This window comes from Argopecten irradians, chromosome 16 (assembly GCF_041381155.1).
Source record: "Argopecten irradians isolate NY chromosome 16, Ai_NY, whole genome shotgun sequence".
Taxonomy (NCBI): Eukaryota; Metazoa; Mollusca; class Bivalvia; order Pectinida; family Pectinidae; genus Argopecten; species Argopecten irradians.
In genome coordinates, this window is record NC_091149.1 from 25700513 (window position 1) to 25721095 (window position 20583).

A 20583-nucleotide genomic window follows, 5' to 3' on the forward strand; every position below is an offset into this window, starting at 1 on the left:
AGACAAGAAGATTGGTGAGGAAGTGTAAGGTTACTTGTATAAAAAGACTGCTGAGTGAACGTGAGACAAGAAGATTTGGTGAGGAAGTGTAAGGTTACTTGTACAAAAAGACTGCTGAGTGAACGTGAGACAAAAAGATTGGTGAGGAAGTGTAAGGTTACTTGTACAAAAAGACTGCTGAGTGAACGTGAGACAAAAAGATTGGTGAGGTAGTGTAAGGTTACTTGTACAAAAAGACTGCTGAGTGAACGTGAGACAAAAAGATTGGTGAGGAAGTGTAAGGTTACTTGTACAAAAAGACTGCTGAGTGAACGTGAGACAAAAAGATTGGTGAGGAAGTGTGAGGTTACTTGTACAAAAAGACTGCTGAGTGAACGGGAGACAAAAAGATTGGTGAGGAAGTGTGAGGTAACTTGTACAAAAAGACTGCTGAGTGAACGTGAGACAAAAAGATTGGTGAGGAAGTGTGAGGTTTCTTGTATAAAAAGACTGCTGAGTGAACGGGAGACAAAAAGATTGGTGAGGAAGTGTGAGGTTACTTGTACAAAAAGACTGCTGAGTGAACGTGAGACAAAAAGATTGGTGAGGAAGTGTGAGGTAACTTGTACAAAAAGACTGCTGAGTGAACGTGAGACAAAAAGATTTGGTGAGGAAGTGTGAGGTTACTTGTACAAAAAGACTGCTGAGTGAACGTGAGACAAAAAGATTGGTGAGGAAGTGTGAGGTTACTTGTACAAAAAGACTGCTGAGTGAACGTGAGACAAAAAGATTGGTGAGGAAGTGTGAGGTTACTTGTACAAAAAGACTGCTGAGTGAACGTGAGACAAAAAGATTGGTGAGGAAGTGTGAGGTAACTTGTACAAAAAGACTGCTGAGTGAACGTGAGACAAAAAGATTGGTGAGGAAGCGTGAGGTTACTTGTACAAAAAGACTGCTGAGTGAACGTGAGACAAAAAGATTGTTGAGGAAGTGTAAGGTTACTTGTACAAAAAGACTGCTGAGTGAACGGGAGACAAAAAGATTGGTGAGGAAGTGTGAGGTTACTTGTACAAAAAGACTGCTGAGTGAACGGGAGACAAAAAGATTGGTGAGGAAGTGTGAGGTTACTTGTACAAAAAGACTGCTGAGTGAACGGGAGACAAAAAGATTGGTGAGGAAGTGTGAGGTAACTTGTACAAAAAGACTGCTGAGTGAACGTGAGACAAAAAGATTGGTGAGGAAGTGTGAGGTAACTTGTACAAAAAGACTGCTGAGTGAACGTGAGACAAAAAGATTGGTGAGGAAGTGTGAGGTTACTTGTACAAAAAGACTGCTAAGTGAACGTGAGACAAAAAGATTGGTGAGGAAGTGTAAGGTAACTTGTACAAAAAGACTGCTGAGTGAACGTGAGACAAAAAGATTGGTGAGGAAGTGTAAGGTAACTTGTACAAAAAGACTGCTGAGTGAACGGGAGACAAAAAGATTGGTGAGGAAGTGTGAGGTTACTTGTACAAAAAGACTGCTGAGTGAACGTGAGACAAAAAGATTGGTGAGGAAGTGTAAGGTAACTTGTACAAAAAGACTGCTGAGTGAACGTGAGACAAAAAGATTGGTGAGGAAGTGTGAGGTAACTTGTACAAAAAGACTGCTGAGTGAACATGAGACAAAAAGATTGGTGAGGAAGTGTGAGGTAACTTGTACAAAAAGACTGCTGAGTGAACATGAGACAAAAAGATTGGTGAGGAAGTGTGAGGTAACTTGTACAAAAAGACTGCTGAGTGAACGGGAGACAAAAAGATTGGTGAGGAAGTGTGAGGTTACTTGTACAAAAAGACTGCTGAGTGAACGTGAGACAAAAAGATTGGTGAGGAAGTGTGAGGTTACTTGTATAAAAAGACTGCTGAGTGAACGTGAGACAAAAAGATTGGTGAGGAAGTGTGAGGTTACTTGTACAAAAAGACTGCTGAGTGAACGTGAGACAAGAAGATTGGTGAGGAAGTGTGAGGTTACTTGTACAAAAAGACTGCTGAGTGAACGTGAGACAAGAAGATTGGTGAGGAAGTGTAAGGTTACTTGTATAAAAAGACTGCTGAGTGAACGTGAGACAAGAAGATTGGTGAGGAAGTGTAAGGTTACTTGTACAAAAAGACTGCTGAGTGAACGTGAGACAAAAAGATTGGTGAGGAAGTGTGAGGATACTTGTACAAAAAGACTGCTGAGTGAACGGGAGACAAAAAGATTGGTGAGGAAGTGTGAGGTTACTTGTATAAAAAGACTGCTGAGTGAACGTGAGACAAGAAGATTGGTGAGGAAGTGTAAGGTAACTTGTACAAAAAGACTGCTGAGTGAACGGGAGACAAAAAGATTGGTGAGGAAGTGTGAGGTTACTTGTATAAAAAGACTGCTGAGTGAACGTGAGACAAAAAGATTGGTGAGGAAGTGTGAGGTTACTTGTACAAAAAGACTGCTGAGTGAACGTGAGACAAGAAGATTGGTGAGGAAGTGTAAGGTTACTTGTATAAAAAGACTGCTGAGTGAACGTGAGACAAGAAGATTGGTGAGGAAGTGTGAGGTTACTTGTACAAAAAGACTGCTGAGTGAACGTGAGACAAAAAGATTGGTGAGGAAGTGTAAGGTTACTTGTACAAAAAGACTGCTGAGTGAACGTGAGACGAGAAGATTGGTGAGGAAGTGTGAGGTTACTTGTACAAAAAGACTGCTGAGTGAACGTGAGACAAAAAGATTGGTGAGGAAGTGTAAGGTTACTAGTATAAAAAGACTGCTGAGTGAACGTGAGACAAAAAAGATTGGTGAGGAAGTGTGAGGTTACTTGTTCAAAAAGACTGCTGAGTGAACGGGAGACAAAAAGATTGGTGAGGAAGTGTAAGGTTACTTGTACAAAAAGACTGCTGAGTGAACGGGAGACAAAAAGATTGGTGAGGAAGTGTGAGGTTACTTGTACAAAAAGACTGCTGAGTGAACGTGAGACAAAAAGATTGGTGAGGAAGTGTGAGGTTACTTGTACAAAAAGACTGCTGAGTGAACGGGAGACAAAAAGATTGGTGAGGAAGTGTGAGGTTACTTGTACAAAAAGACTGCTGAGTGAACGTGAGACAAAAAGATTGGTGAGGAAGTGTGAGGTTACTTGTACAAAAAGACTGCTGAGTGAACGTGAGACAAAAAGATTGGTGAGGAAGTGTGAGGTTACTTGTACAAAAAGACTGCTGAGTGAACGTGAGACAAAAAGATTGGTGAGGAAGTGTAAGGTTACTTGTACAAAAAGACTGCTGAGTGAACGTGAGACAAAAAGATTGGTGAGGAAGTGTGAGGTTACTTGTACAAAAAGACTGCTGAGTGAACAAGAGACAAAAAGATTGGTGAGGAAGTGTGAGGTAACTTGTACAAAAAGACTGCTGAGTGAACATGAGAAAAAGATTGGTGAGGAAGTGTAAGGTAACTTGTACAAAAAGACTGCTGAGTGAACGTGAGACAAAAAGATTGGTGAGGAAGTGTGAGGTTACTTGTACAAAAAGACTGCTGAGTGAACGTGAGACAAAAAGATTGGTGAGGAAGTGTGAGGTAACTTGTACAAAAAGACTGCTGAGTGAACGTGAGACAAAAAGATTGGTGAGGAAGTGTGAGGTAACTTGTACAAAAAGACTGCTGAGTGAACGGGAGACAAAAAGATTGGTGAGGAAGTGTGAGGTTACTTGTACAAAAAGACTGCTGAGTGAACGGGAGACAAAAAGATTGGTGAGGAAGTGTGAGGTTACTTGTACAAAAAGACTGCTGAGTGAACGTGAGACAAAAAGATTGGTGAGGAAGTGTGAGGTTACTTGTACAAAAAGACTGCTGAGTGAACGGGAGACAAAAAGATTGGTGAGGAAGTGTGAGGTTACTTGTACAAAAAGACTGCTGAGTGAACGGGAGACAAAAAGATTGGTGAGGAAGTGTGAGGTTACTTGTACAAAAAGACTGCTGAGTGAACGGGAGACAAAAAGATTGGTGAGGAAGTGTGAGGTTACTTGTACAAAAAGACTGCTGAGTGGAACGTGAGACAAAAAGATTGGTGAGGAAGTGTGAGGTTACTTGTACAAAAAGACTGCTGAGTGAACGGGAGACAAAAAGATTGGTGAGGAAGTGTGAGGTAACTTGTACAAAAAGACTGCTGAGTGAACGGGAGACAAAAAGATTGGTGAGGAAGTGTGAGGTTACTTGTACAAAAAGACTGCTGAGTGAACGGGAGACAAAAAGATTGGTGCAGAAGCACAAGATTATTGTTTGTGTATAAGTTTCGCTGCAAGTTCATATATTATATTGGGCTTTTAGCTTGTCAGAAGACTTTGTGAAATTGTCATGTTTTTTGTATTGGTATAAAGAACCTGAGAAATAGTGATGAGTTAAGGATTGTAAAAAGTGCTGGTGAGAGTCATAGTGACAAGATATGTACCAGTGTTTACCTGCTTAGTTCTGTACCCATACAGTTGACCCGAAACAGCCCTCCATAGCTCAAGCCCTGGCCAAGTCCAAACCAAAGTCTAAGGCTCCCATCCTACTGGACAGTGATGAAGATGGAATTCTATTATCTGTTGAAGGTCTATAAGTTTTGCACTATTGCAAGAAAATCTCCAAATTTACTAACTGCATGTTGTTTTGAAATCTAATTCAGATTTTCTAAATGAGCTTTTATATAAAGTGGATCTATTTGAGTTCTGTATTAGGATTAATGAACACATTGCAAGTCTTTAATTTGTTTTTAATCAATAAATGCGGCTGGGTAAGTCTCTATGTTTTCAGTGGAAAGCTAGATAAAAAGATAACCCCCAAATGACAATTTTGGAACAGTTCTTAAAGATGCTCCACTGCCGACAGAGCAGAAACGATATTCATCATTTGAGCAATAATTGGTGTTTAATCGTGTATATATATATATATGTCTAATTAACACAAAAAATAATATATAAAATATATTTTTTGCTTTTGGTGCATGTGCAATCAGTACTTCATTCCATATAGAACATAGTGCAACAGATGTTTTTCGGGATGCAATTAATTATTTTTTGATGTCTTATCTTGAAATAAAATTAGAAGCTCAAACTTTTCAATGGTGGTAATGGTGTAAAGTAAGTAACTTTTGTAACTGAAAATAAATATTAATTCGTCTGCTCTTGTTTTTTTATTGAGTAGAAATACTATTTGCCGGCGGTAGAGCATCTTTAAATGTTGAGGGCATTGACACTTTATTAAGTCCTATCAATGATGTTATTGACCATGTTTAAAAACCCCACCTGTATTTTTGCTCTAGCATGCAACATGATAGTCGGATTATGTCCGGTAGTGAAAGTCAATGAGGAAACCATAGTTTGAATGTCTGATGGTTGATCAGAAACCACGAAAGATAACTCCAGTTTATGTAAAATTTGAACGAAACTAAAGATTGGTCTTTGGAGTCTATTATTTTGAGTTCTTGAAAAAATAAATGTGAAATATCAAAGTGATTTAATTTAAAAACTTTCAATTATGTTATCAATGAATATTTATACTATATGGCCGATTATTTTCATGTGGATGACATTTTTGTGAGTTTGCAGGTCATTGCCATGGTCGTGAATTTTTTTATCTGAAATATTAAGAATTGGTTGAATTATATCATGCCAAATCACTAAATGTTTGATTAGGTCAAAATCATGAAAAATTTTGACTGAAAACAAAAATCAGATGCACTTTTGCTTTTATTAAATAAAGTTACAAATATGTGCATCAATTGATGTACAAAAAAATGATAGATAGATAGGAAATATGTTCACAATATCAAGAACTCATTTTGGTTTCTTGTTTTTGCAGATGCACCTCCTAAGGAGAAAAAACCAAGAAAGCCTAGGGCCAAGAAATCAACTGACTCTGATGGTGAAGACAAACCTAAGAAAAAGACAACCAAGCGACCTGCTAAGGGGTTCAGTTCTGATATTTCTGAGGACGAATTTATGCCCAAAAAGAAGAAGGCAGGAAAGAAGCCGCCAAAGGTACATACAAAGTTGTTCTACCATTATGTCTGCCAAGCATGTCACTATTATGAGCCTTGATATATTTTTGTATTTTTGAACCATTTGACCAAGTTTTATTTGGGACAATAAAGCTGTTATTTCACTTATTACCAGCACACCAGCTACCTTAATGCCAGCATGATAGGTCTAATGAAACACTAGAGCAAGATTTTCTAAATACGACATAGGCATATGCAATATTTATGTAATGAGCTATTGTATGTGGTTTATAAGCTTTTATAATAGATACATTTAGATTGTGTAATGTATACTTTCATTGAATGTCAGAATTGTAAAATGTGGCAATTGATAGAGAGCCAGAGGGTAAAAAAATGTAAAATGAAGTTATTATGATTTTGTCCTTCTTGTATTATCCACAGAGCAAGAAGTCCTTTTCCAGCGATGAAGATGACGATGATTTTGGAGATGCAGATGAAGTATATGTCCCCCGTGCTACCACAGGCCGTGTCCGCAAAACTGCCAAATACACATTTGATGACGACGATGAAGACGATGACATGGATTGAACATATAACGACACGCAAGGATAAAGTTGTTCATGAAGGTTGGAACATCTAAGTGTTTGCAGCAGGTCTCCTATAGTATGGAAAAAAATGACATGTCAGGAAAAGTTTTGTTTTTTTTCCAACATTTGGTAATGGCGTGACTGTAAAATGATAGGCTGTGTTATTGGTCTGAACTAGATCTGTTACAGCTATTGTGGTGTGTACTGTAAGTGGTAGATACAGGAAGAGAAATGATGCTCGCACAAGGACAGTCTCCCGCACAATCACACGTGTAGACTGTACAGTCAGAATCTCAAACGCATGTGTTCTGCAATCATAGACTTAATTTATTTAACAGAATAGAAGTATAAATATTTTACTGACAGATTGTATGTTGAGTTTGAGCCAATTTTACTGATCAGTACTATGTACCAGGTTTAAAACATGGATTAGATGTTTTTAAACTAAAATACATTTCCCCTATATATTATTTTTCTTTAAGAGATGACATTTACATAGAAGATTGTATATGATAAGAGATAGGCAGCTTTGAATTTAACATTACAGACATATTCTATGAAGGTTTGCTATACAACCAATCAGCCATCAACTCTTTATATGTGGGTCCAAGGGCAAATAATGATCAATGTGTACTTTTAACAACGTAATAGGCTGTATAAGATGAAATGTTTGTATAGTATTACTCTTGCTCTCATGGTTTGTAGATTTCAAAACAATCTTGTATGGAGAAAGGTTTGATGGCTCCATAGCAACTACTCGCAGTTTCCACACAGCAGAAACTTAGTGTTATATCTCTGTTTACCCTTTTTTGAAACAGATTTAAAAAGAACTTATTTGATATAATGTTTCAGGTGGGGTTCTAATGAAATAATATGGTTGTTTCAAAAGTAAAGACAAATATGTTTTGAAGTCTTTAGACAAATAACTATTAGAGTTCTTTCGTTGTTGTAAATGTTTATGCAAAATATTTGAAGTGTAAAACATGAATTTTGCAACCTAAGAATGTACATTGGTTTTGTATTAAACCTGACCCAGAGATTAAAACTTTTCAGGTTTTAGGGCCAATTGTTTTTCTGCCATCATACTATCATATGTAGTCTCAATCCTCCAATGTTGGCACAAGTCCTTTAACTGTATATGTGGAGATGATATGTTGGAACTCTAGGTTATGAATGAAAATTAGGAACTATAGGAATGAGATTCATGAATTCAATCAAAATAATATTAAATTGTTCTCGAGTAAAAAAATTATATGTTGCTCTTGTAGATATTTTACTCTGCGAAAGTGTCTTTTGAGATCAACATAATTCCTCCTTTAAATATTGGCCCCTAATAAAAAATGTAATTTTATAGATGATAAAAATCTTATAATTACATGTATATTTAAAATGAAAGTATTTTTATGCATGTACATCTGACAAAATATTTAGAAATTTTAATTGTAAATTGGTTTTAACTTGGAAAATTGTGACAGAAACTGGTTGTGTGTTATCGCATAGTTTCACATTTGTCTTGAAGTAGATATATGTACATGATATTATTAAAGAGGATGTCATTTGAATTTGTTGCTGAATGTTATGGTTACCATCGTATCATTTTTTCAGTTTCCAGATCTTTTTTTCTATCTCTCCTATCTTCGTTCATCGTAAGAGGATTATCATCATTGTACAGAAATCACTTCATTCCTACATTCATTGTCCAAGTGTCATTAAATCATTGACAACATCTAGTGATGCGTTGCTTTGTCAATATAATAATTTATACAGTAAAACATGTTTATAGCGAACCGCTTTCATCAAATGCATGCATGGTTATTACATAGTAATTTTCATTCCCCATCAATGTTCCTAAAAGATTTCTGTATAAAGTTTATATAACGAACTATGCTTATAATGAAGTGATTTCGTTGGTCCTTAGAGATTCGTTATAACCATGTTTTACTGTATTGATAATGCCTTCCCTGAAATGTCTGGTGTATCACCTTTTGTTTTCTTTTTGTTGTTCACAACATGATACCAGATTTTAATTTTCATATTGTATAAAAAAAATCTTATTTTTAAGCGTTTAATGACTTATCTAGGAAAAATAATCTGATTAAATCCATACATTCAATACACTTAAGCTTTGAAACATATAACTTAACCATATCATGAATGAAACTTGCAATTTAAAGGATGCACCAACATTTCACGAAACTACTTGTGCGAGTATTGAAATTTTGGACTCTAAAACTCTGTCCAAGTTAATATCCTTTCTGTCACTTCTGTGTATAGTACTGCGAAACAGACTATAGAGTCTTGGGATGATATAGATGTTAAACGAACGGATAAAATAGCCAACAAAGTGACGTTGGTGGGTTTAAACTGATCCGACGTGTTATCACAAGTACTATATTCGACCCAGTAAGCACCTTCTCCCCTTTTTGAAGCTAAAATTTCACTTACCTCAAGTTAAATGCACACTGAAATTATGAAAACTATGTTTGTCTATTTGATTTCCTTCGTAATTAATAAATTGATTAAACGACTTGCTCTGTACAATTATTCTGTAAAATGTTAGCCTAAATATGGCCCTATGAAGCGTCTTCATTTTCTTTAGCACCCTGAGTGCTTATTCAGACGAATACGGTATATATTGCTTCTATCAAAATATGACAAGCTTGAACAATGAAATGGAGTCTTTATTTAGATTTCAACTCGTACACTTTCTCCAGTTCATTTAACCGATCTTGATGATGTTTTCCATCCTCTTCTGTTTGGTCTTCAGTTGATAATCGAAGTTTATGAAACAAATCTGAACACACTTGCTTTTCTTTAGAACTCAAAAACTGCACAGAGAGTGAAAATCTGTTTGCTGAACTTAGTCCATCAACAATATCGAGGACAGCACTTGAGTCAGAGTTTGAAAATTTCTGACACAGAGCGGTGATTATATCGCCCAGCAGCCCAAAACTAATTTCTGCTTTAAAGATTTCAGCAAGACGAGGTCCTCCGATGTTAAGTAGGTATTCATATTGACTGTCAACAGTTTTGTGATGTCTCCTCCAATCTCTTGCAAATTCTTGTCCATTCTTTGGTAGATTATCAGTCTGAAATAACAAAGAAATTCTGAGTTTCTTCTTGTTGTAAAACCACTCCGTCATAGCCGACGATTATGTGGCTTTCTTATTTAAAGGTGATAAAAACAGATTTTAAATATGCTATTTTTGTGTTGATATTTGTTTATTGTGATGCACTTTATGATTTCCAACAAAAAATACAGGTTGTATTTGACGTAATTTCAATAAAATGTGCTTGAAACGAAGTCCATAAACACCCTTGTCTAGAACGATCGCATCGCTTATCGCCCCTGATATCACCAGGTGGCCGTAGATTCGTGACGTCATCTGAGACCAACAGCTGTGACAAGAGCCGGGAAATTCAATGGGACAGTGTTGCGGTATTGGCGATTATAAATATATAAAACAGTCGCGCTACGTGTAGTTGCTATATTGATAAGTGGAAATGTATCCGTATATATAGTATACAATCTATAACATACCCCGATATAATAAAAACGATCGTTTACTCATTCTAATCGTTATATTCTGGGCTATAAAATTGTTATGTTCTTTAGGTCAAAAGTCATTTGACATTGTGTCCGTGTGTGTCAACTCAGGTTCGAGGAGGTTGCGGTTGACTTTTGTCTGTAAATTAAAACTCTAAACATACACTTTAAAGTTAATATCAACAAGAAGAAATAAAAGTTTACAAGAAAATGGACCAAAACAAAAATGACACTACATATGCTACATGTACATACATATAATGGATATTTATAAAAGTAGACCCCGACATCATTCATACCCTTTCTAAAACCCTATCATACCGCGACAAACGTGCCCCTTTCCTAGTCCGCTAAACCTGCCTATATTATTACGCTTTTTTATTTTTTATTTTTTTTTTTTTGCCTAATATATAGTCAGCTCGCGGTACCTCTTAAAAATGTGAAATCGTAGGACAGATTTGGCCTACGCTACGTCAGCGGTATATTTCTAATATAACGTCCATGCAATGCCGGAAAAGCCTAATGATATAGGCAGGTTTAGCGGACTACCCCTTTCCCGCCTCATGTATGTATGTACTACATACCTCGATTTCCTATTTGGAAATCCTTCAGAACACCGCACAGAAAGGATTAGGCTTATTTATTTTTTAAAGTTCTGTAATAATTTTTACGGATTTATTCGACAAAATTTCGGGGCTTCCGAAAATAGAATAACATGTACAGTAGTAATAATGCACGCACGACCGATAAAAAAAGACGGGACAAAACATAGATACTAGATACAATGGCCAAATATGCATGACATGTACTCGTGGACAAGATATGCACGTTTAATAGTTCAACTAACACAGGGCCATGAAACAACCTATTTCTTATAAAAGACAAATCATTTACAAGACCGCTTCATTGTATTATCTAACCGTGCGCAGTTTTGGAAAATTTCAAAAGTATACGAACAGTCCACAGGGATTTGAGAATTAGTTTGTATCAATATGGACACGCTAGATAGCCTATTGACCATTATGAGACGATTTAGAGGTCTAGAGAAAAAAAAATCGGTAAAAATCGTATTCTACATATACGCAAGTGTACTATGAAGAATATAACAGGAAACAAGGAGCCGCAAAGCTTGGCATTATCCCCCGCGCCCAGTTGTGTATGAAAGCTCAAACATAAAATAAATGAAGCTCATTGTAACTAAGAGTTTAAATCTTGATATTGTCATCCATGTAGGTTTAACTATTTGAACAGAGCTTAGTATTGTCCTTGAATAAATTCATACAACAATATATCCGCTCTCCAGTAACATGACATTTAAAAGAATAATTTAAAAGATCATGTACAGAAAGTTTCGTGTAGCCAAGTTGAACGGTTTTTGAGTTATAGCCTGAAATAGAAAGGAAACTTTAATAATATGGTATTTTTAAATAAGTTTCCATGGTAACAGAAAAAGTATTGAAAATGAAAGATTCCCATTAGCAAAAGGCACAACTAGAGCACTAGCCTAAAATGTACAGAAAGTTTCGTGTAGCCAAGTTGAACGGTTTTTGAGTTATAGCCTGAAATAGAAAGGAAACTTTAATAATATGGTATTTTTAAATAAGTTTCCATAGTAACAGAAAAAGTATCGAAAATGAAAGGTTCCCATTAGCAAAAGGCACAACTAGAGCACTAGCCTAACATGTACAGAAAGTTTCGTGTAGCCAAGTTGAATGGTTTTCGATTATAGCCCGGAATAGAAAGGAAACTTTAATAATATGGTATTTTTAAATAAGTTTCCATAGTAACAGAAAAAGTATCGAAAATGAAAAGTTCCCATTAGCAAAAGGCACAACTAGAGCACTAGCCTAACATGTACAGAAAGTTTCGTGTAGCCAAGTTGAATGGTTTTCGATTATAGCCCGGAATAGAAAGGAAACTTTAATAATATGGTATTTTTGAATAAGTTTCCATGGTAACAGAAAAAGTATCGAAAATGAAAGGTTCCCATTAGCAAAAGGCACAACTAGAGCACTAGCCTAACATGTACAGAAAGTTTCGTGTAGCCAAATTGAACGGTTTTCGAGTTATAGCCCGGAATAGAAAGGAAACTTTAATAATATGGTATTTTTGAATAAGTTTCCATGGTAACAGAAAAAGTATCGAAAATGAAAGGTTCCCATTAGCAAAAGGCACAACTAGAGCACTAGCCTAACATGTACAGAAAGTTTCGTGTAGCCAAATTGAACGGTTTTCGAGTTATAGCCCGGAATAGAAAGGAAACTTTAATAATATGGTATTTTTGAATAAGTTTCCATGGTAACAGAAAAAGTATTGAAAATGGAAGGTTCCCATTAGAAAAAGGCACAACTAGAGCACTAGCCTAACATGTACAGAAAGTTTCGTGTAGCCAAGTTGAACGGTTTTCGAGTTATAGCCCGGAATAGAAAGGAAACTTTAATAATATGGTATTTTTGAATAAGTTTCCATGGTAACAGAAAAAGTATCGAAAATGAAAGGTTCCCATTAGCAAAAGGCACAACTAGAGCACTAGCCTAACATGTACAGAAAGTTTCGTGTAGCCAAGTTGAACGGTTTAGGAGTTATAGCCCGGAAACGATACTCGGACGGACGGACGGACGGACGCACGGACGGACAGAGCCCAAATCAATATCCCCCGCAAACGCGTTTCGCGGGGGATAATTAATGAGCACGCAAATTGCGGGCGAAATTGGCGAGCATACTATTTACAATGGCTGTGACGAGTTTTACGATGTATTATGATTTTAAAGCGTTCTTAACATTGTAATTTTTCGATTTTAAATTACCTGCATTTAATATAATGATAACATTGTGAATGTCGTCATATCATTATGCAACCCTGCTCGATCTGAACATACCGGCTTCACACCATCGGCACATTGTTGTGTAACTCAAAATATATGTACAAAGAAATCTAATAATGAATTTATTGTCTTGCTAAGACTTATACACATTTTTTTTAAATACATGTAGTAGAATCTCTAAAAGGAAGTATGAAAACTGTGCAGGAGGACCCTTTGTTTTTCCTTTTAATCATGTGCGTATGTTTGTAACGAATGATTTTTTTCATCAAAACGTAGGTCTAAGGAGGTGGGCCGCAATAATTGTCCATTTTCACTACAATCTTATTTTGCACATAAAATGACCAGTATGTATATTAAAACTCCCCGGTTAATTTTATGTGTAAACTATAAATTACATACATGCACAGTCGTATTACTCCAGGGTGGACTGAATAGGAAAGTAATACTTATTCATTCGTGAAAAATGACCTTATGTTTTACCCCCACATGATACTCTACATGATATATGTACTCGACATTAATGACATCATCATTTACATATAGTGACGTCATTTTATAGGTTATGACGTCAATAATGTGTCATTATGTAGGGGATAAACATGCTACCCAATAAGTCGGAATATAACATATTTTCTCCGTGTGTAAGACCTAAGACCTGTGGCTAAAATCCACATGCATGTTGACAGTTCCGCGATCGGCACACCGGCTTCCGGTAGTTGATTGTCTCAGATGACATCACAACTCATCGGAACTCAAGGGAGGTAAGTCATTGAAAAAATCTGTCGTCAAAAAGATGTGAAGATTGATTTCATTAATTTTACTATTTAGAGACAAAATATAAGCAAATATCAAACTGATATATGTTTTAATAGGACATACAAATGTTTCTAGCGTATTATCTCATTTTCCATGTCCGTTCTGTTTTTATCACCTTTAATGACATCATTATTTACATGTAGTGACGTCATTTCATAGGTGATGACGTCAATAATGTGTCATTATGTAGGGGATAAATCACGCTACCCAATAAGTCGAAATATAGCATATTTTTCTCCGTGTGTATTTCCGTAAGTACTAAGACATGTGACTAAAATGTTGACAGTTCCGCGATCGGCACACCGGCTTCCGGTAGTTGATTGTCTCAGATGACGTCACAACTCATCAGAACTCAAGGGAGGTAAGTCATAGAAAAAAAATCTGTCGTCGAAAAGATGTGAAGATTGCTTTCATTAATTTTACTATTTAGAGACAAAATGTAAGCAAATATCAAACTGGTATATGTTTAGATAGGCATTACAAATGTTTCTAGCGTATTATCTCATTTTCATGTCCGTTCTGTTTTTATCACCTTTACTGCCGTTCTATCATAAGATTGCACGATTGTGTTACAGTACTAGTGTATCGACTCATTGTAGTAGATTACATCGCTACATGGTACAGGTGAAGTGTCTATGTAACACGCGTTGTGATTGGCTGAAGTGTGTATATAAATAAACGTTACACAATGCAACCTATTTGTGCAATCGGGACGTTGTAAGTACATCGAAACAATTACAAATGTTCATAGATAAACATCTGAAAAATTAATATTTGTAAAATAGAAGTATTACGCTATAAAAAATAAATAACGCTGATATATAGAATTCGCGCTGTAATATACATGACTGTTGGGTGGTTTTTTTCCGTAGGACACCTAGCACATGTGACGAACTTGACTGACAGAGTTTCCTGAAATAGCTGTTGTAAATATATAAATAAGATGGTTGAAAAAAAAAATCAAACATGGAAAAAGATAACACACAATCAGGTTATACTAGCTGTAGAAGAATACATAATATTGATTTTTAAAAACATGATAATACTGGTACCGTTAATGAATAAATATGAAGGTCAAGAAGAAAGTATCTGCTAAAACAACTGTTCAGTTTCATAATTATGGTAAGGTATATTTAAAATGTCAATTTAACTCTGAATTTGAACTTTATACTGAATAAAAAAGTGTGGAAGTACTAAAAATCGTTGATCGCCAAGCTGCCAACGCGTGCATATTATAAGTTACCGGTAAGATACATGTGTGTTTGCACATGTGTAACGTTACGTTACTATTTTAATCTCTCGCTAAAATTGCGCCAAAATTAAAAGCGGTTCAACCGATCACAGCCAAAATTAGAAGCAATCCTCAACCGATCATATGTCGACATCTCAAAGCCACGAACCGATCTAAAAGTACGCGAAAGGGTAGTGAAAATGTACAATGATGGCATGGGGTGTCCTATGGAAATATATCTAAAGCGGCCGACGTTTGTATCCATATCATTCCCTCAATATATTGTCAAAAGATATGGACAAGGTAAATGATAGAACGGCAGTAATCATTCCCTCAATATATTGTCAAAAGATTGGCAAGGTAAAATTTTTTTTTTTTTTTTTCTGCATTCTTTTTGATATTTATATATAATATATATATACCATAAAAGGGGGGGAAAAAACCCCAAATATCCAATCGATTACATTACCTTGGTAACCAATTTTGGATCGGATAGGTTATGAATCCAATTTCAACCGATGATCAATTTTAATTTTTAAGCAGGTTATGATTTTTTTTATCTAAATAATTCAGATATGCATGCTTCATTTGATTAATTGAATACTATTATTTTATTATACTATTACTAGCCAGGATCATTTAAGGATGTGCCAGGTTAAGATGGTGGAGGAAAGCCTCCATCCTGTAACCAATGGTCACTGGTCAGTACCTCGCAAATACCCCACATGGTATTCAAACTTGCGACCCAGATTTGAAGGGATTGTGGTAATGTCAGGATATCTTAATCACCTGACCAATGTTGCCCCTAGGTATGAATGCATGTAAGCAATTATGAGTATATAAGCAAATGTAACAAACCGGTTGAAGATCACCTCCAGTCGACTTGAGAGGGGCAGCATTTTTCATCTTAATTGCGTGCGAGTTCCATGGCTGGTCAAAAACAATATTGTTGAGGTTGTCTCCCTTCTCTAATGGTTTCAGGTGGGATGCTTTAACTATGTCTCTGTAAAGTTGTAATGATTCAGTAAATCTGGGTATGTCTTCAAACATTTCAAGTGTAACAGAGCGCATAATTTGATATAAACATAATCACTGCCTCTATCAGGAACCTAACTCTGGACCTGTCCTTTGCTTACTTAACCAATCTGGGCAAGTCTTAAAATATTTCAAATTTAATCTGACAGCATTGTTAAAGAGTACACAACATTTTTCTGGGTTGATATGTAAGTCAGTCACAGTGACCTAATAAGGTCTTTAGTAAACCTAGATGTAGAATTGGGTAGAGTATATTGGTAATAGGCAGATGGACACTTTCAGGGTTTTTACCAGACCTTTGTAGGGTCCGGTAGAAGGACCCGTATTCCCAATTGAAAAATATGTATTTTCTTAACAGTGGTAAAATTAAGATAAAACTAACAAATGTTGTTAAAGGTATGACAATAATATCAATATCTTGCAACGATCGTATATTATTTCCAGAACTTTTCAAAATTGAAATAAAATTATCTAAGTTATACGTTTTATATTTTCCCAATTTTGAAAAAAACTTCTATATTTCCACAATTTTTGCTTAGGGTCTTTTTCTCAATATAGCTGGCAAAATCCATGACTTTTCAAATTATTTTACAGACCTTTATACCTGGAACAGATGATGAGACTATTAAATAAAATTTAAGATACCAGGTGTATGTACACAACTTATATTTTCATGGATTCGTGACTCACTTTATGTTTGGCCTGAAGAAACTTGGGCAAAGTAAAACATTCTGTTGTTTCATACAAAAGCGTATTAGGCTCACATAGGTTCGGCCGCCAGAAAAATTAAGTGGCTGCCGCCAGATACTAAAGTGGTGGCTGCCAGATAATTATATGGTGGCCGCCAGAAAAATTTAGTGGCAGCTGACATATAATTTTATGGTGGCCGCCAGATAATTATATGCTAGAAATTTAAGTGGCGGCCTCCATATAATTAACTGGCGGTCGCCACTTTAGTATCTAGCAGCCGCCAGATAATTACAAGTAAGTGGCGGCCACCAAATAAAACATTTTCGTTATCCTGGAAAATATTTTCCTGTGCGAGCCTAAGATGCTTCCGTAATTTCATATACATGTATAATAAAATTTTCATCATCAATTATTTAACTAGTGTTCATTGATTCACAACTTTTGGTACTAACTGAAACTCCTCATAAGATTCCACTTTTTGACCAACTGCCCGAAACTTTGCATCATTTTCTCGCCAGTATCTCTTGTCTGCATCTACAGCTGCATGTAATTCCTTCTCCAATTTGTCAAAGTTCAGCGAATCCTCATCATGTGACTTTGGTTTCTGAGTTGACATCTTGGACAGCCAACTTATTTTTTCAACTACAGCTGGTATGAAAAAAAAATTGGTATTCATGATATTTGTAAGTCTATATCATAATAAACTATTCAGATCTTGCATTATGGATAAATTGCATGTAAATATAAATGCAGACTTTTTTTTCACTTTTGTTGATTCAATTTAAAGCTATGTACAGAAGTTGCATATATATGTAACAGGAGAGGAAGAAATGTAGCTGCCAGACTGGGATTCTAACACCAGTCAGAGCCTCCAAACACTAGCCGAATGCTCTACCAACTGAGCTACCTGGTCACCCATGATCAACCTAGTCCAATCTGGCTACACTCCTCCCTCCTTTCTCGAAGTCTTCACCCTCAAAGACATAGGAGACCCTTCCAAACACCCACCACCGTGGGTTATTTATTTTGGCGCCAATTCTGTAACAGGCAAGAAAATGTAGCGGCCAGATCGGGATTCGAACCCGGGACCCTCTAAACACTAGCCAAGTGCTCTACCTGGTCACCTATGATCGACCCAGTCTTATCCCGCTGCATCAAAAGGGAACCACTTGTTATTAAATTCAACCAGCTTATTTATCTGTTTAGGAAAAAATCGTTTAAAAAAGCAAAATTATTATTAAGAGCGCAGCTCTCTGCGCGGCCAAAGGCCGCGTAGAGCGAAGCTCTACTAACCATAACACATGTGTGAGCATATAGATTCCAATACACTCCAGTACCCCTTGGACTTTGAAATTGTGTCCCGCAGGAAAAGTCTCGCGCCTCCATGTAGGCAGCCATGTTTTAATTCTCGTTATCAGCACGACGAGATTTGAAATTTCTGTACTAGACTAAATGTGTTATCAGTATACGCTTTAAAATTACTTTAAGTAGTTTTAATTTACACATGTACAAGAACAACGCAATAAATGTAGTTGTCCAATATGTACTGTGTATGTTCTCAAGCGCACGGCACCGTCAGCAGTGACGTCACAAAACCTGACGCCAAAGATGACGGCACAGATTCGCGCGTATTTTTGATAGCATGGCATGTTGCCAAGTTTTCTCTGCATCTGATAAAAACAAGATTGAAGTATGTGTATATTGAACTATTCCATTTGGATTGTTTTGAATTCTTTCTAACTAACGATAGTATTTGCATGTCAGTGAAATATTATATTGTTAATCTCATAGAAAAATATAGACAATATAAAGTTATGATGTTATAATCTTTTACATGTAGCTGCGCTCTTCTAAGGCTTTGCCTTAAATTCATATTATCTTACAATTAATTACCTATTCAGATGCAGATATCTTAACTAAAGGTGTGCAATCTTACGATAAGTCAATATCCTATTTTTATATTTACTGTAGGCCTACTGGAGTACTTCAGTAGGCCTAGCGTTATTCACTCTTTGGTCAACATCATCCGTCACTTGGTGAATATTAGGCCTTACCTACTGTAATGAACTTGGACACCTAACTTACAGAACGTAAATTAAATATGGAATTGAGTTTGTCTTTGTATATTGCTAAAAGATAAAGAGAAACCCCTTACAGCAAAGCAATATTTTTTTCCTGTTCAAAGCGTCCTTACCAACTCCACCATGTTCTAACTTGCTGTCACGTGATGTCATCTGAGTCATTTTAAAGCTTGATGGTTTCTTTCGTTGTTTATAAAATTACCGACTTGGGGATAACTTAAAAGTTATTTCGGTATTTGAAAATGTCAGATACATTTCAAGCATGAATACGTAGAGTTTTCGTCAAATTTTGTCTCTTTTAATAACATAAGAACTATCAAGAGGTGTGGATAGGGCTAGAGAAAAGGATTCTGGGTAAGTCTCTGTCTTTAAGACGCTTGGGTGTGTATGCTTCCTGTTTGAGAAAATGTACAAATGTAAACACTGATAGGCTAGAAGAAGTGAAGAAAGAACATCAAGATAACCAACATGGTAATTAGAGATTTTTGAATGTTTGTTATGTGTACAATTTGTTGAAAAGCGGATGGTGTCAAAATAATATTCGTCTGCTTTTCTTCATTAAACTTCATCAAAGTTGTTCTTGAGACATTGAGACATTCTAAAATTTCCTGACAGGACACTTTTTTTGGCTAAGGAAATTGTTGCCATTTCAACTATATTGTGTGACATGTTGACCCAGTAAGATTATGCAGTGAACCAATCGATCAAAGGATACTTCTGTGATCATAAGAATGCAGTTCCTGGCTTTATGACACATATAAATGCATGCTGGTATATTTTGTGTAATGTACTGTACATAGACTACATAAAAAACAACCCTGATTAAAGAAATATCCATACAGGGAAAGAAATATCTCAGGTCCGATGGGCAGAGACCTGTAAAATATGCTCCCAGGCAAGTGAAAACTTGCCCGGTTTAATGCTAGCCTGTATTGGGTAAAACTAGAATGAAATCTTAAATTTGGGCAAGTGGTTTTCAAAGTAAGTTTCTTGTAATGCCATATATGAAATTGAACTAATGTTACTTGTCCAATTGATTAAAAGTATATGTATCACATTTAGTATATATCTCAGTATCAAACATACATGTATGTAACCAGTATCCACCCTTAAATTCTCTGATATGGTATTGGTATATTGTATTGCGCAATAACCAGAGACAAATAGATATGTAGATAATAATTATGCAATGACCACGTAAATAAGTAAGACATGATTATAAGGAAGCTCTGGGGACCAGCAAAATCACTTCGCTATAAGCATAGTTTGTCATAAGGGCGCAAGATACACGAAAATATAAGAAAAAACACAATCTTCAAAATTAAATCCTACACACTGTCAGCTTCAGTTTGCGACCGCCATTTTTTCATACATATGGGGAGGTTGTGGGTTGCTCAGGTACTGCTCTCCCCAGTAAATATATATTTAACTAATGCAAATGCATAACAGGAGTAATTAAACATTTTTTTAAAAATAATAATTATAACACTTTGAAAATTAAAAGCTATAGAATGAAATCAAAATATCCACCAAGGCGAAGATGAGCACAAGGAATCATGACGTCACAAAACGTCAACAAATGGCGTGAAATCATAGGATTCGCATATGCAGCACTCCAGGCCTTGAATGGACACAGAGAAATCAGAATCTTTGAGTTCAGTTCTGTGAGTTTATGCTTGACAATTATTACATCATATACTTCTCTAGTTTAAAGTGCGTCATTTTATTTCTAAATTATGTCTTCTTCATGAAATAGAAAATAAAATAAACAAGTAGGGCTTTGCTCTGATTCCTATGCCATGCATGATT

At 36.0% G+C, this 20583-nt stretch overlaps 2 protein-coding genes across 4 annotated transcripts in view; one reads left to right on the forward strand and one right to left on the reverse strand.

Moving 5' to 3' along the window:
* Positions 1–8279, forward strand: part of LOC138311203 (DNA topoisomerase 2-alpha-like) — a 38016-nt gene extending 29737 nt beyond the window's left edge. Inside the window, 3 exon segments of the mRNA XM_069252684.1 lie at positions 4464–4574; positions 5824–6002; positions 6404–8279. Of these exon segments, the coding sequence (XP_069108785.1) occupies positions 4464–4574; positions 5824–6002; positions 6404–6550 (437 nt within the window). The 3' untranslated portion in view covers positions 6551–8279.
* A 930-nt stretch (positions 8280–9209) lies between these two features.
* On the reverse strand, positions 9210–19043 carry LOC138311204 (coiled-coil domain-containing protein 103-like). 3 transcript variants are annotated; one of them, XM_069252686.1, is made up of 4 exons: positions 18888–19043; positions 17146–17341; positions 15827–15971; positions 9210–9638 (listed from the first exon to the last, which is right to left on the reverse strand). In XM_069252686.1, the coding sequence occupies exons 1-4, from the start codon at positions 18934–18936 to the stop codon at positions 9231–9233; spliced, it is 798 nt and encodes a 265-aa protein (XP_069108787.1). In that variant the 5' UTR covers positions 18937–19043; the 3' UTR covers positions 9210–9230. The 3 variants fall into 3 exon arrangements, with proteins under 3 accessions (XP_069108787.1, XP_069108786.1, XP_069108788.1); XM_069252685.1 differs by having other exon boundaries at positions 18849–18951; XM_069252687.1 differs by lacking the exon at positions 18888–19043 and adding an exon at positions 17601–17842.
* Between the last annotated feature and the right edge of the window lie 1540 nt (positions 19044–20583).